This window comes from Carettochelys insculpta, chromosome 5 (assembly GCF_033958435.1).
Source record: "Carettochelys insculpta isolate YL-2023 chromosome 5, ASM3395843v1, whole genome shotgun sequence".
NCBI lineage: Eukaryota > Metazoa > Chordata > Testudines > Carettochelyidae > Carettochelys > Carettochelys insculpta.
Window position 1 is genome coordinate 99870831 of NC_134141.1, and position 17081 is coordinate 99887911.

The 17081-nt window shown below is 44.9% G+C and overlaps 1 protein-coding gene across 1 annotated transcript in view; it reads left to right on the top strand.

Annotated features, from left to right (window-relative positions):
- HCN1 (hyperpolarization activated cyclic nucleotide gated potassium channel 1) overlaps window positions 1–17081 on the top strand; it is a 267708-nt gene that overhangs the window by 132067 nt on the left and 118560 nt on the right. The window contains exon 3 of the mRNA XM_074994298.1: window positions 13325–13486. Within this exon, the coding sequence (XP_074850399.1) occupies window positions 13325–13486 (162 nt within the window). The remainder of the gene's footprint in view (window positions 1–13324; window positions 13487–17081) is intronic.

Here is a 17081-nt window from a genome sequence, read left to right on the forward strand (position 1 = left end):
TTTGTTGAAAGAAATCTGTCAGGTATTACACCTCTAAGCTTTGAGGCTGAACACTGCTGGAAAAAGTGCTGAGTTTTGTCGACACACTGTTGACAAAATCCATTTTGTGTATAAATGTGTGGCGTATTTCATTGACAAAACTCTCTAGTGTAACTGTAGCCCCAGACTTTTAGGTATTTATGCAATCCTCAGTCTTTGTATTTCATCCATGTTTTTAAAATATAGTGCATGTTCCAGTTCAGCTCATGTGGTGGGGGATTGTGCATGCAATTTGAATATTAATATTATATGTAATACTAACTCTGTACAAAGTAATGTATTTCCAGCAACTCATTTATTATAACTTTGTTTCTTCTTCTTTTTTTTTTTTTTAAAAAAGCTAGACTTCAGTGGAAATACTTGGCTTTTATCCTGCATGATCAAAATAGTGTGCATTACAAAGTAACAATATCTTATACCTGTGAATGTTCCAAATGAACACAGGGACTCCCTTTGGCAGCACAGCCCATTTCAAAACGGTCTGTTTTTTATTTAGGTTTTAGCAAGAGACATGGTATATGCCTAAAAGGGGAACCAAAACATTTGGGAAGGCAGCACTTGAAACATTAGTCATTCTCTGTTTCTATTGTAAGACCAATACAAACAATGGCTACACATATTTAAGAATCCCTGATGAGCTCTTTGGATTATAATACTGCTCAACCTGATTCATGATTCCTGTGTTTTGAGTGGGTAGAGTGCACTCAAATCAAAGCAATGAGAGTTTTAGCAAAACACTCAGCATGGGTAGATTAAAATATGTGAGCACTTGCAGAGGTTCAGTTCAAACACAGACATAAAAAAGGCCTCAGTTCCTGTAAGGACATAATTGCTCAAACATATCTGTTGTCCTAATTAAGTATAGTGGACTAAATGTGTTTCAATTACATCAAATGCAAATGGTTTCTGGTATATCTTGATTCAGTTATCATCACTCAGGACTCCTTTTATCATCCTGAGGAGTCATGTGCCTAATGCGACTTTGGGTAATGGGCATTGCTGCAACCTGCTAATCTATCCTCCATGTTACAAGAGTGCTGGGGAATTTTAAACCCTATATCTGCCAGAGATCCATTCAGTACTTTACAGTGGTGCATGCAAAAGTTAAAACAAGCCTTGCTTCTTCCTTCCTGTAAGGTGCCACACATAAACTTGTCCCAGGGGAATACACACACAGTGCCCAGGGCCTGGCAAAGTCTGCTGCCAGTCCTTTAAAAGGGGCACTTTTTCAAAGTGTAAACCTGTTGTTAGCATAACTGTCTGTGAACATAATTTTAAGGCAGCAGTTCTTAACCTGGGGTGCAAACACCCCCTGGGAGTGCATGATGCCCTTTCTGGGAGTGCCAGATTTTTTTATAGGGTAACTCAATGAAAACACAAATTAAGCCCAGGCACGTAAGTACAACTACTTTGTTTCATCAAACCGATGTATGCATTCAGTTAGCTGCTGTTAGCGTGTCAGTTACAGTTTACTTCCACAGCAAAACTCCTCAACATATCTGGGCAGTACTTGCATATTTTTGTATGCCTACTGTACTATTTGTTGTGGGTAATAACATAAAACAATTTTACTTATATTTAATATGCATTTAAAACTGTATAGCCCCCCCAGCTCCATTTTTTATTTTTGTTAAGGGATGCGAGAACGAATTTTAAGAAGCAAAGGGGTGCTGGCTGCAGTAGAGGTTAAGAACCACTGTTTTAAGGTGTAAAATGTAGTTTTGGGGGGTTTTGTTTGATTGGTTTTGATTGATAAAAGCAATGGTAAATAAATCCATGAAGGATAGGTCCATCAATGGCTATTAGGATGAGATGGGATGGTTTCCCTAGCCTCTGTTTTTTGTGGCCTGTGTGCAGAGGTTTACTCTGGGAGGTCACGGTGGTCCCTTCCATTTTTGTAGTCTATGAATATTTGTGTTCCCCTGCTGTCCCCTTCCTTTATGGATATTGGAAGAAGAGTGTGCTTGCATTGCCTTCAACATGCCCATAATAATTTCAGCACTGCAGGAAGGCAATGCTAAATCACACTTCAGATCTTTAGTCAGACTCCTGTTAGGGATAAAGAAGGAACTGTTGTTTTTCCAGTTATGCCCATTATCTTGATGTATTCTGGGAAAATACCTTCCTCTGAAGCATCGGGAGATTGGCTGCCTCTAGACATCATATAGAGTGGATCAATACATTTTCTAAATTCCTGGTTAGTGAGTCTTTTTGCTTCAGTGCTCAAATTTGAGGTTAAAAAGAAATTTGCCTACAGGACAAATTGGTAGGGACCTTAGGAGTTCCTCTGTAGCATAGAGCACAACAGGTCTGCAGGAATCATCTGAAATGTCTCTTGAGTAATTCCTTGCCATTGCAGTGACCCCAAGATTGCTGACACATTGATCTCGCCTGCTTTCTGCCTGTAGCACATAGTTCAGATTTCTGAGGGCTGAGATGACTTGACCTTAATATAGGGGTATCTACATCATATTTATTGAGTTGTGTTGTACAGGACACCAGACTACATGGTCTGATGTCTTTTTATGGCGCTAAACTCTATGGCTGCGTCTACACGTGCACGCTACTTCGAAGTAGCGGCAGTAACTTCGAAATAGCGCCCGTCACGTCTACACGTGTTGGGCGCTATTTCGAAGTTGAAATCGACGTTAGGCGGCGAGACGTCGAAGTCGCTAACCCCATGAGGGGATGGGAATAGCGCCCTACTTCGACGTTCAACATCGAAGTAGGGACGTGTAGACGATCCGCGTCCCGCAACATCGAAATAGCGGGGTCCTCCATGGCGGCCATCAGCTGGGGGGTTGAGAGATACTCTCTCTCCAGCCCTTGCGGGGCTCTGTGGTCACCGTGGGCAGCAGCCCTTAGCCCAGGGCTTCTGGCTGCTGCTGCTGCAGCTGGGGGTCCGTGCTGCATATACAGGGTCTGCAACTAGTTGTTGGCTCTGTGTATCTTGCACTGTTTAATGAAAGTGTGTCTGGGAGGGGCCCTTTAAGGGAGCGACTTGCTGTTGAATCCGCCCCGTGACCCTGTCTGCAGCTGTGCCTGGCTCCCTTATTTCGATGTGTGCTACTTTGGCGTGTAGACGTTCCCTCGCTGTGCCTATTTCGATGTTGGGCTGAGCAACGTCGAAGTTGAACATCGACGTTGCCAGCCCTGGAGGACGTGTAGACGTTATTCATCGAAATAGCCTATTTCGATGTCGCAACATCGAAATAAGCTATTTCGAAGTTGGGTGCACGTGTAGACGTAGCCTATGGCTACATCTACACTATAGCAATTCTTTGCAAGTGTATCTATTTATTGCTAGCTAGTAAGTCTTCTATGAAAAGTAATAGTAACAAATACATAACTTTTCACAGCAGACTTACTCAGCCTCAGCAAGTCCAAGAAAAATTACTCTCTGGACAGTGAATTGAGAGGAAGTAAGCAGGGACCGGGGATGGTGGGAACGGTGTGGCGGGGGTAGCAGTGGAGGAGCCCAAAGCCATGTAGCCAGAGCCTCCCTTCCACACTACCCCTAGGGAAAGACCAAAGCCTGAACCCTACCGTGCTGGGAAAGTACGGAACTCATCACCTGTCTCCTCCTTCCACAGTGGACTCCAGGTGTCTTCTAGGGTTGCCAACTATTCCAGGAGATCTTTTTTTCTTGCATGAAATAATGTCATCTTTCTTACAATAGCCCATTAAAATCTCCAGGATAGCTTTCAGTATTCACTGGGAGATGGATGCCGATTCCAGCATAGTGCTGGAGGGTTGGCAACCCCAGTGTCTCCAGAGGGGCCAGGCCGAACTGGAAGCCTCGCTACCAACACCAAGGTTCCCCATCCAGGAGTACTGTCAAGTAAGAGAGGCTGCTACTTCCCCTAGCTCCCATCACAGCCTAGGAGTCTATGGCTACAAGAAACCCCCACCGGTGGCTGTATGCAGCCACAGTGGCCACACTGAAGAAATGCTAATTTAGAGAGTGTTCCTGTTTTAGTGTTCTGTGTTTGTTTGTGTTTTGTGGCTGTGAAACAGTATTTCTTTCATGGGGGGTTCATTGTTAGACTTTGTGGAAGAAGTTAATTTATTCACACAGCATTGGCTAATCTGCTGCATAAAATTTAAATGACAGATGAAAAAAGCTTGTTTTCTGACCTATACTAGACTGGTGTATTCCTTCTCCAGAAAATTAGTTGCACTAGAGTTTGCCTGTTTAACCAAGATTTAGAGCATCTACTGCAATTCCTTTTGCTACTCACAAACTGGCTTCCATTTGTACATGCCTTGGAGAGGAATAAATGTAGGCTGTGTAATAAAATTGAATGCCTGAGTGACTGTATCTAGAAAATAATTTTAAAAGGTCACATAAAATAGGCGACTCTCGGCAATTTTTTCCAGTTATGTTTGATTAAAAATTGTTTGTTCTGTTTATCAAAACTCTGCAGTTTTCCCTCCAGGGTCAGCTGAAGTAAACGCACATTATTGTAGTTGTCAGCATTTTAAAGTTATGACCATAACTAGATTAAATGCTGTTGCATACCTTTCCTCACTGCATAATTATTAACTGTAAAATATGTATAATAATTAACCACAAATACCAGAATGCAGTTGATTACACTGTGCTGCCATTTAGGTATATCCAAGAATTCCAATCAATAGGCATTTACAAGCTACTTTTCCAGACATGTGTTCAGTTTGGAATGCTGTAATCTGTTACAAAATATATAGACCCATCGGGCCAGACCTATGTCCCTGTGAGGTCAAATGAAAAGACTATGCTGACATTTGGGTCAGGGCTTCCATGCCCCACTGATCTTTACAGAGAATTCCTGTGAGCATCAGTATCTGAAGTATGTATTGCAGAGTATATGAAATGACAATGAAGAGAATTCCAAAGCGCTGTTATTCATTCGGATGGGCTCCCCTCAGACTCGTATAAACAGTGTGCGAAAGAGAGGTTTTAATCTCTATCCCTTCCCCTCTTTACATTATTTTATTTCTTGTGGCCCTTTGCCACAGTGTAGCTGTTATCTTTCTAGAAACCAAGTGAAAACTAAACCCGGATAGGAGACTCTGGAGCCTATTCAACAAGAAGTCCTGTGGCACCTTTTAGACTAACAGATATTTTGGAGCATAAGCTTTCCTGGGCAAAATGCTCCAAAATATCTGTTAGTCTATAAGGTGCCACAGGGCTTCTTATTGTTCTCGAAGGTACAGACTAACACAGCTACCTCTCTGATACTGGAGCCTGTAGTTTTCAGTCTGTCTCCATTTGTTGCTCTAAAGGATAAAATCAGTAATTTCAGACAGATACAGAAAAAATACTGTAATTTTTAGTACTAATATGCCAGTCAGTCTGTTTTAATGCTCTGTTGTTGAACTTTAGATTTGTTTTCAGAAAACTCTCAGGAATCCCTTTCCCCAAGCAACTTTTCTGATATGACCACAGTGGCTATTTAATATTTCAGGCTCTGTGTGTACTTTCCTTTAGTTCAAGTATCATATCGTTCTGCCTGAAGCAAGAGGCAAATAATGATCTGAGGATTAAAAGCAAGGTTGCCAGTTGTGCCAGTCTTTCAATATTGAGCACCCTTGGCAACAAGACAATTCTGCGAAGTGGTAGAGGTGAAAAGGTATCTGCAGCGGCACAAGTAAACAAAATCCCTTACGAGTATGGGAGGGGAGGCCACACCAACTAAGGGGGGTCATGTGACCCTCCATGTGACTCTGTCCCGACCCAGAACCACTTGCACTTCGTTCTCCATCCTACAGTACCTGGGAGGCTGTGGGGAAAGGAACAGAACTCCCAGCCCTCCCCCGAGCTCCTCCACAGAGCTGCAGCACCTATGTATGGAGCCAGGGTGGGCAGGGATACTTCTGCTCATTTCCCCATTGGGAAGGCAGCAGGGAGCGGAGCAGAACACTGGTTGCTCCTCCGGGTGACAGACTGGGGTTGCCCAGTAGGGGGTCGTTCCATGACCCCTTAGCAGCTAAACATAATTTTGTTGATAAAGCGTTCTGCATTGTAGTGGCCCACTTCCATCACTAGGTACCTGCACATGGCATCACAGCAGTTGGTAAAACATTTTCCAATCACTATTCATGTTTTGGCCTTCCTCTGGGCATTAATAACATTTACCCAAAACACCTGAAAATCGACACAGAGCGATATTAAAGCAGCAGGGATTAACTGACTGCATGCCCTGAAATGGGTTCAATAGATTTTATATTCCTTTAGTGAGCATATATATATGCTATTAACTTAATATGACGGCTTTCCTATGTCATTAAGGAAGTGAGTCGCTAGTTAGGACTGCAAAAATTGTTTGTCTTCAGTCAAAAATCAGAGTTAGCAGAATTTCTGTATATTGATGTATGTGCTGCATTGTAAATATAGGAAGGCAGCAGTCTGTTTTCTTCTTCACGCACAGGAGTGAAAAGAGTAATTAATAAAGTGTGAGTGAAAACTGAGATAATCATGGAAGCTCTTTGAGTCTTAGGGCAAATTTCTATTCTTAACAAGCAGGTGTTGCTAAAACATTGCTAATTTAACTCACCCAAGGGTTATATTTCAGCCACATTAAAGGGACATTGTCTGTTAAGGTTTGGGAGAAAACTTCAGGCTCCAGTGATGTGGAAGGGGGCTATAAAATTAACATAACATCGTTATAATTTTAAGAAGTCAACGAAAACAAATTTTTATAAGTTAAACAGTTTTCTGGAGTTTTTGCAAACCGTAAATATTTACGCTATTAGTGCAAAAAGGCCAGATAGCAAAATAGATGAATAGTAGGAAGTAATAGTGTCTTTATCTAATCAAAATTAAATTTAAATAGCTAATAAAAACAGATAAACAATGTAAGCTACATTAGGATTAGGTTTTATTACTCCCCCAGTAAGGTAATTTTGGTGATGCTCGTACAAATGGTTTAAATATATTGGCCAATTTTTTTTTTCAAACCTTGGCCAATATATCTGACGTTGGTCAATATGGTCAAACTCCTAAGACCATATCTGAGTACCAAATAAAGTGGTCTGATTTTCAAAAGCATTCAGTACCTGCAGCTCTGCCTGACTTAAACAGGATTTGTAGGTGGAGTGCACTTATGAAAAACAGGTTTAGATGTCCAAGTGTGGATTTAGTAGCCTAACTTTAGGCATAAAGGTTTGCACTTTTTAGCTATTAATCTTATCTTGACAGTCTCTCTTTTAACATCATTGGTTCTGGCTTAAACTCATGATCCCACAGGTTGGGAGTCCAGTTACCTGTTTCTCCACTGGGAGGGGACAGCAAGGAAAGGGGCAGCCTGATTTCTGGCTCTGTTATGACTGCTTTGCTGCAGTTTGGCCAAGTCACTCATGGTTGAAAACAGAAGGAGTATAGATTTCTCTTAACCTTTCTGTGCCTCTATTACTCTACGTCTACACCACGGTGTGATTTCAAAAGGCGAACTTTCAACAGCTACCTTTCAAAAGATCGCCGTTTGAAATCTCACATCTACACACAAAAAGCAGATTGAGGTTGTGATCCTCTCTTTCAAAGGACCAGCCTGCTCTTTCGAAAGGGAGCATCCAGACGGACTGTGGTGCTTTTCCAAAAGAAAGGGCCAATAAATGCTGTAGATGGGGTCAGGTGGCGGACAAGCCCTTCCGGTGGCTTCAGCCTGCCATTCCTTTAAAGGACCCCTCCTTGACATCCTCATCCTGCCCATGCTAAGGGCTGGCTTACCATCCAGAGCACCTCAGACCCTGACCTCACAGAGGAGCCACTTAGGGCATATTATGGACCCTCAGCAGCTCCCCAATGTCCAATCCCTCAAGGCTGTGGTCAGCCTGCTGGCCATACTGCTAGCTGCTGTCCTCCAGTGGCTCTGGCGGGCCATAGTGATGGCCACCCTAGCACAAGCTGTCCTCACTGGGTGACGCCCATGCCCTCTCCTGCAAGTCATCCACCACCTATGGGGCACTGAGTGGAAGGACCAGCTGGTGCTGGGGGACTGGAACGATGACTGCTGGCTGCAGAACTTCTGCATGACCAAGAAAATGTTTCTGGAGCCCCATCCCTCCAGCACCAGGCCACCCAGATGCAGTCAGCACTCCCACTGCAGAAGAGGGTAGCCATTGCCATATGGAAGCTCGCCATCCCAGACAGCCGCCAGTCGGCTGGCCACTAGTTTGGAGGTAAGGAGTGCTTGGGTCACACACCGACCATGGAGAAGGGAGAGGAGGCTGCTGGGTGCGGGGAGGGGGACGAGGGGACAGGGGATGGGGGACTGGAGATGGGATGGGGAGGAGAGCCATGGAGGGGACTGGAGATGGGGGACTGGGGAGAAGACAAGGGGGGTGGGGCAGGGACCGGGGCTCGGTGGGAGGGAGAAACTGAGGGTGGTGGGGCATGGAGCATCCCTCCATGCACTAATAGGTGTGTTCTCCTTCTACCCCATGCAGGTTGTCTGGCTGATCAACGACACCCCACTTTGCCAGGTCATGTGCATCAGGGACATCAACATTGCCCTTAAGGGGTTTGAGGAGCTGGGCTTTCTGAACTGCTTTGGGGCTCTGGATGGGACCCACATCACCATCCAGGTCCCAGAGTACAGCGCTGGTGCCTTCATCAGTCGCAAGGGGTACCACTCGTGGATGCCAAAGGGCAGCTTATGGACATGTGTGTGGGCTGGTCCAGGCAAGCCCATGGTGCCCAGATACTTTGCAATTCCTTGCTCGGCCACTGGATGCAGGAGGGATCTTACATCCCACCATGGGAGTTCCCGGTTACAGACACCGCCGTGCCCCCACCACATCATAATCAATGCTGCGTACCCCCCAGCACCCATGGCTGATGCAGCCCTACACAGTACATACCGAGCCCACCCAGGACATTTTTAATGAATGTCTGAACTGGGCTGACAACACCACAGAGTGGGCGTTTGGGTGTCTGAAGGGGCACTTCCACTGCCTCACACAGCTAGAGGTCAGCCTCCTCAACGTGCTAGCCCTGGTGGGGGGATACTGTGCCCTCCACTATATTTTTGAGGCAAAGTATGAGCCCTTTTCAGGACCAGCCGACTATGGACCTTTTCAGGACCAGCTATGGCTATGAGCAGATGGCTGCTGCCCTGTGCCACCAGGCACAGTGGGACAGGGTGTGGATCAGGGAGGCCTTTCAGGAGGTCTTTGCCTGGGGGCCCCAGTGATCCCCCCATGCACCTGCAACCATGACCCTCCCCTCCCACACACTCACCATTCACCACTCCCCCACCACAGTCCCCATCCTGTCCCCCCATACCACCCCCCACAACATACAGGAGGGGCACGGGAGTGGAGACAAGTAAAGTATTTACCTGAATGATGGAGAGAGATTCCAAACAGTGTAAACTAAATACTAAAGTATTTACATGGGGTATTGGGGGTAAACTATATACAATACGGGCCTGGGGCTGGCTTAGAGACTTTACTCCTCCACCCGGGTGGAGGGCTGGGATCTGTGCTGGGCACAGGAACTTCTGCCGCCGGGGGTCCAGGGTCTCCATCAGGGCTGGGACAGGGACAGGACCACGGGGAGGTAGGGTGCGGGAGGGGTCCAGCAGGCTCAGGCTTGCACTTGCCTGGGGGCATGGGGAGCGAGGGAGGGGCAGGGAGAAAGGGCTGGCTCACCCTGACCCGCACTAGCCATGAGCCACTCAGCTAGTGTTAATTGTGACCCTGAAGGAAAGTCAGGTGGGATCAGGACAGCAAGATCAGGGACTGCATGGGGAGTTGTTTGTGGTGGGGGGTGGCTGTTGGAGTGGCTGGTAAGGGCGGGGGAGGCTGGGTCAGGCTGGCAGTCACAGCCTGGGTGAGGGTGTCCAGGCTCCCTGCCACCTACTCTCAGGCCTCCCGCTCCATTGCCCGCTCCTCCCGCAGGACGGCAGTCATGTCCCGCAGGGCAGCGGTGTGGGCAGTGGCAGCAGCCTCCTCCTCCCCACCATGTTGGCACTGGAGCATGCCTCAGTGGTGTCCCTGTGTGGGCACTGGTTGAGGTATTTACCCAGTGACCTTGCCCTCTGCTGCAGGGCTCCCCAGCCTGTGTACAGGGCTCAGCCTGCCCCTGGATGGTGGAGCTGTGGAGACAGAAGGGGATAGAGGGATGGGCCATTAATACTGTGACCTGGCCCCGGGGGCTGTGCCCCCCACCCTCTCTGGCTCCCCACCCCACATCCAATGGTCTGAGGGCCTTGAGGGATCCTGGTCACTAGGGTTTCCCACAAGGGTGGGGCATGTGCAGGCTTCATTCAGACCCCCCTGGGTGTGTGGCCAGTGGTGCTGTCCATGGGGCTGGTGCTGAGTGCCATTTGTGGCCCCTGCCATGGCCCAGAGAGTATCCGGACTGGAGCTGGTGGCCGTGTGAGTGGCCCACTTCCAGTTGTGGCAGAGGCGGGTGCCCTCTCCCCATGTTCCAGGGCATCCAAAACATATGGGACCTTCCTGGGGGTTCCTCCAAGAACTCGGGCGAGGCCCAGGTGGAGAGGCTTTGCTGGAGACCTCAGAAGACAGAGCGATGATAAGGGGTCCCATCTCTGGGAGTTCAGGTTCTGTGCCTGTTAGGCAAGGGGGATGCTGCTGGCCACAGGTCCCCGCACGTCCTCAAGCTCACTGTCGGGGTCCAGGTCTGGCCTGGCAGTGTCCACCATGGGGGTGGGCAATGCCACCTCTTGGGGCCCCAGGATGTAGTTGAGCTCCTGAGAGTGAGACCAGATGGTGGTGGCGGCGGCTGCCCCAAGTGGCTGGCCACATCATGGCGCTGACAGTAGGCCTGCCTCACCTTGGAGTGCACTTGGTCAGCTGTGCAGGTAGGGTGGTCCCAGGTGGTCAGGCCAGCTGACAGCAGGCTGAAGGCTGCGCCGTTCTGGCGCTGGCCGGTCATGTGGAGCAGGAGCTCCTCATCCCCCCAGAGTGCCCTCAAGTCCTTTATCTCCACCTTGTTTCAGGAGGGGCACCTCTTCTTCAGCCCCTGGCCGGCACCCTGGGACCCCTCAGATGGGTTGGAGGGGGCTCCCTGGGGGTCATGGGGCTCATGGGTGCTGGCCATGATGCCACTGGGTGGACTCGGGGCACTGTAGGGTCTGCTGGGGAGCATGCTGGTGGGGGCGCATGTTGTCCCTGTTGCCAGCATGCTCTCAGCTTCCTGCCACGGGGTTTCTGAGTCCCGGCATCTTTAAACATGGCTGGACGCAGAGATCAGAGAATCCTGAGGGTGCTGGCAGGGGTGTATCCATGCTCCAGCTGGCTGACTCCATGAAGGAACCCCTCTTTCAAAAGAACAACCTGCAGAGTATCTACACATGTTCTCTTTCAAACGAGCCTTGTGAAAGAAGGCACTCTTCCTGAAATGGGAAAGGAGAAGCGAATTCGAAAGGAGCTGTGTGTTCTTGTGTGTAGACGCTCCCTGGGATCTTTCGAAAGAGCCTCTCCTTTATTAAAACTATTTTGAATGCACATGCTAGTGTAGACGCAGACTTAGTGCAGGTAAAGTTTGTTGTTCCCATTTTAAACACCTTACAGAGGCTTTGGTGAGGTTTAATTCATTAACGTTTCTAAAGTACTTTGTGATGCCTTATAGGTATACTAGTACCAGTATGTCTTCCAGTTACTATTATTATTATGGTTGTTAATTTACTTCAATGCAAGACAATTGTATTATGTCAATGGAAAATGGTTTGTAACAGGGAGGGAGCTTATGAATTGAATTTCAAAGATAGGTTTTCTGCTCTGTTAGTGGAAAAAAAAAGTATCAAAGGTGTCTTTATTAATGCTATGACTCAATGTAATCACATTCTACATCAAAGGGTTCAATACACACATACGGGTTTTTTAGTTTGTGTCTGTAGTTCATTTACAAGTTCAAATCATGGTTCTGGTGATGTTTGCTTTATAAAATGCTCAGTAGTTTGGGATCCAGGTATTTTGAGAACTCGCCTTCTTCATGTTGATAATTGATATCCTTTGGGTAGTCCAGCCTTACAGCACCAATGTATGGATGGGAAGGGCCTGGCAGAAAGTTGTTTGCAGTGATGGCTTCTTAAATCTGGAATTTACTACTGTTCTCCTTTTTGCATCAATTCTGAATTTATTAAGCATTAGGGTATGCTGTGAAACCTGCCTATTTAAATGGATGTTTTCAGAACGTTTAGCTACTAGAGCTTGTCAAAATATAATATTGAGGAGGAAAGTCTGGTAATCTTCTAAATATTTGTTAAACTTTCAAGGAAACCAGTGTATTTTTCAACAATAAATTGAAAACCAATTTTCTCTTCCACCTCTTTTTTTATTCTCCCCCCCCTGCTTTTTTTCTAACCTGTTTCCATATTTCTACTTGGAGAAGGAGGTGTAAAGGAAATATAGGGGGTGGGAGGAATAACTAAATCTGAACATTTTTTTGTTGTTTCCCTCTATCAATAACAAAAACCAAAACTAAAAAAAACAGAAAACTTCAAAAACATGAACAGCTACTCTAGCTGAAACTCTGGCTCCACTAGAGTCAGTGGCCACCCTCCTGGGTTGGGATTTCACCTCCAGAAGTATTTGCTTACAGTAAAAGTATCTTGTCAGACAGTTGCAATTGCAGTTTGGGGCATTATGGAACAGTACACACTCCACAATTTTTTGCTGTCAATTATTTTAAATAAAGTTATTTCCTGTCTGGTCTCTAGGTGCATTCCAGGCAATGAAAAACGCACATTTTTAATCAAAGCATGATAATTACCCCTCTGTTTAAGAATCCTAAACAGCAAAATCTTGCAGCATGGGCATTTTTCTGTTTGTTCCCATTTTCAGTAATTTCTCATGAAATCCCAGTACTGCAGCCTGAGTTCTGACAGGAGTGAAATGGTATTTGGGTAGCACATACCATTTTGAATAATATCATAAGCATCTGTCATCCATTTCAAATCAAAATTGGGACTTGGGACAAATATTGTCACAAATGCCCATCTGGGTTAAAAATACGTTTCACATAGTGTTAGAATCTGTATAAGTTATTGAATGATGTATTTAGATAGTTTTGAATTTCAGATTGAAGAAGGAGTTTAGACTGGATGATCATGATAGATCCTTCTAGACCTAAATTCTACTAGTCTATGAAAGGCAATATAGACATGCAATATTGGTATTCTATACAGGATATGTGGGTTAATAATAAATTAATCCCAAAGTATTCTAAGAAAAATCAGTCACATGTTTCTCTTTAGTTTGCTTAGATGAGAAAAATGTCATGCTGTATTACTTGAATTCGATCACCTCAGTAATCTGTAATTTTTGTCTCCAGATTTTCCACATGACCTATGATCTGGCTAGTGCTGTGGTGCGAATCTTTAATCTAATTGGAATGATGCTCCTTCTTTGCCACTGGGATGGTTGTCTTCAGTTCTTAGTACCATTACTTCAGGATTTCCCACCAGATTGCTGGGTGTCCCTAAATGGTATGGTTGTAAGTATTGTTCATTTTTCATTGTGTTTTTCAAACATTCTTTTGATATTATCTGTAAACTGCTGGTTCAAATCTTTAATGTAAAAATGGGCTTAGCAATTATGTTGCACTGCAAGTTAACCTTTAAAGTTGCCTTTTTTTCTTTTGTTGTTTGACTTACTACTAACTTGTTTGCAGACTGAGCTACTGAATCACAGCTATATCTAGTTATTTTCCAGGTTTCCGGTTTAAGACCATTACCTATCAGTCCTCACTTTTTCAGCAAACTATCTAGAACAGGGATCAGCAACCCTGGCATGGATGCCAAGAGTGGCACATTAGCCAATTTTCATTGGCATCTGAGGCAGGAGCTTAGTCCCACCCCTTCCCATCCATGCACCTGGGAGCTTGCTGTTTGTGGATTAACAAACGACCAGCTAATGCTACCAAACACCTTCTAAATGGTAAAGTTCTTCATCTTTATCTTTAATAAACCTGTTCTAAGTAGGACTATTAGTGACTTTTAAAAGTATCACCACCACTCGGACCCTACATAGAGATCAAAAGATCAACTTTCATCACTCTACCTCGAAAAGGTTACTGACCCCTGGTCTAGGAGAATGTTGGATGAAATTTAGCGTTAATTTCTATAAAAAAGTTAACAGGGGGGCTGACCAGAAAACTCTTCCATTTGCACAAATATTTCAAAATTTTTTTTTGTTCCAATGTGGCAAGACAGCAGATGGTAAGAAACAACCTGTTAGTTTCAGAGCTGAGACATGAATCCAGTATCCTACTCACCTGGGATGTGAGACACTCAAGTGCAAGTTGCTGTTTTAAACTGAGCATAGGAGGCAAAATATCTCCAGCATCCCAGCCACATGCCCTAACCACCAGATAATTGGGTGTTCTGGGATCTTGCACTCTCTTCTCACTCACCAAAAGTGGCATCTTGGACCTGAGCAATCTTAACTCTGAACATTATCTCCAAAAATGGCATTTTTTCAACCAGAAAATAGTTTTGTAATTTTTTTCCACCAGTCTATTAAACAGGCATGTTATCCATGTGATGTTATCCCAGTTTTGCCTTAAGTTGCCTACGTGTAATATCCTTTGAGACAAATGCTGAAGTTGTTGCCCATTTTTCCTTCCCTCAGGCCAAATGTCCCTGGGAATTTTTACAAACAAGCAATGAGGAAAAATTAAGGATTTGATTCAGTGGAAGTTGTGTATGTGTGCATGTGCATGTGCGTGTGCGAGAGAGAGAGTATATTCCAGGTCAGAACTTGGCTGCCTTTGTGTTATGCCTCATCTGTTGTGAGAGAAATGGAACCATAGAACTTTGACAACTGTCCTGAAGGCTGACAGCTTTTGAAAGCTAAGTAATATTGGTATTGGAGACTTCAGATGATGAAGAATAGTAGATACACTATTAAAAAGATGGTAACATGAAAATTTTTCCAGTATAATATATTCTACCATTAGGACATATTATATGGGACAACACAATATTTTGTATGTGGAAGGAAATCAAACAGAAAACCCATTAGAAATACCTAAGCTAACTCACAGAAACTCAGTAAATTAGCAAGTAAATGTATCCAATAAAAAAAAACAATTTTTGGCAATATCTGTGTAATGCCAGTGGACCCAAATTGTCAGCAGAAGGGATTGGACCTGTGACCTTGGAGGCTAAAGCCCTGTGCTCTACCACAGGAACTAAAGACCAGCCAAGGCTGTAGAGCAAAGACTTCACTCTCCCTACTACATGGTCTCAGTGCCTCTGGGTCAGTTTGTCAGTATGTATCAATTTGTTATGGTATAGAAAACATTAGGGAAGCGTGTAAGCAAGGAATCTCTCTTCTGGGATATGATCTAAAAGCAGTAGCTCTGCTACTGATACTTAATGCAATATATATATATGCTGCAGAGCCGAGGCAGAGACCCAAACCATCCACAGGTAAAGGCTGGGCCAGAGGCTCCAGGAAACCGCCACCAGGCACTGCAGAGAGATGTGCCGGGTGGGATGCAGCTGCAGGCAGCCGTTGCCTGGAGCCGTAGCCTTTCTCCCGCTACAGGGCATCCGCGTCCCTCTGAGGCACGCAAAATTAAAATCAGTCCTCATAAATTCAAGGAAATGCCTCATAAGATGAGATAGGGGTTTTAAATCAAACTCCTCATAAACTTGAATTCTCATAACCCGAATGGGTGTATCTCAGGGTATGACTGTATATATATAATATAATCTCCTTTAGTTGTCAGTAATAGCAGCACTTATATGTCATACCATTTGTTCAAATACATCATTATGTGCAACCACAATAAGAATGAGCTAAGTTAGCTGGCCTTATTTTCAACTGATCAATGCCCTGCGGGTCTGAAATGGGGTGGTGTGCCGAGAATTTTTTCAAGCTTGTGTTTCTCCTGAGCTAAACACAATGGCTACATGTACTCTAGAGAGTTTTGTCAACAAAACCTGCAGATCATCCACACTAAAAATGTATTCTGTTGACATACTGGCAACAGAACTCAGCACTTTTGTTGACAGCCTTCTGCCTCTCCCCCACAAGGCAGAATAACTTTTTTGACAGAATCTGTTGACAAAAAAGTTGTGCGGGTGCTCCAGGAGGCCCTTGGTCAACAGACAGGGTTTCCAGGTCACCAGACAGCCCTGTCTGCTATGCTTCCAATTAGCCATTCGGTTGAGAGTGTGGCTGAGCAGTCCAGCCACCCTCTGCAGAGAGAACGGATTTATCTTTTGTTCTGCTTCCGAGTGTGGCCGTGATCTGTTGTCAGAAATTTTGTCAGAAGATATCTTCCAACAGTAACTTCTGTCAACAGATCAATGTAGTGTAGACATAGCCATAGGTATAAACAAATTTACTGAATACCACCATTTACTGAGTGCATCATTCTGTGAAAGGGAGAAGAAGGTGGTACAGAGACAGGTACACATTTGAGTGAGTATGACTAATTGTCTCTCTCAGCAACGGAAGTTGGTCCAATACTTCGCTTACGTTGTCTTTCTAAAATCCATCACTGACAGGGCTATGGCAATACTGCAAACAGATGGACAGTGTCCCCACCTCCCACACACTCCAAAACAGAAAGCCTGTCATTTCTAGAATTCAAGAGCTGAAGCATCCAAAGAGACAAATCATTATTTTTCAAATCAGAAATTATGTTTACAGTCTTTTTCTTAAAAGGAAATACAGTTTTGGGTATCAAAAAATAAATTTCAGGAAAAAAGGGAGGGATTCATTTTGCTGAATAAAAGAATGTCAAGCAAATGATGTCCCTAGCCTCTGTTTGTCAGAAGTTGGGTATGGGTGACTGGGGGAGGGATCACTTGGTGATTACCTGTTCTGCTCACTTACTCTGGGACACCTAGCCACGATTGGAGGACATGATACTGGGCTGGATGGACCTTTGGTGTGGCCCAGTAGAGACACTCTTGTGTTCTTAATGTTCTAAATATTTAGAAAATTCCTATAAATAGAAAAATGAAAACAATATTTCTAGGCTAGTGCCACAACCCATTTTGGTATAAATTCATTGATGCCATAAGTTGTCACAATGTAAGTTAGTGTAGCTGCAGCCACAACCTATGTGTCAT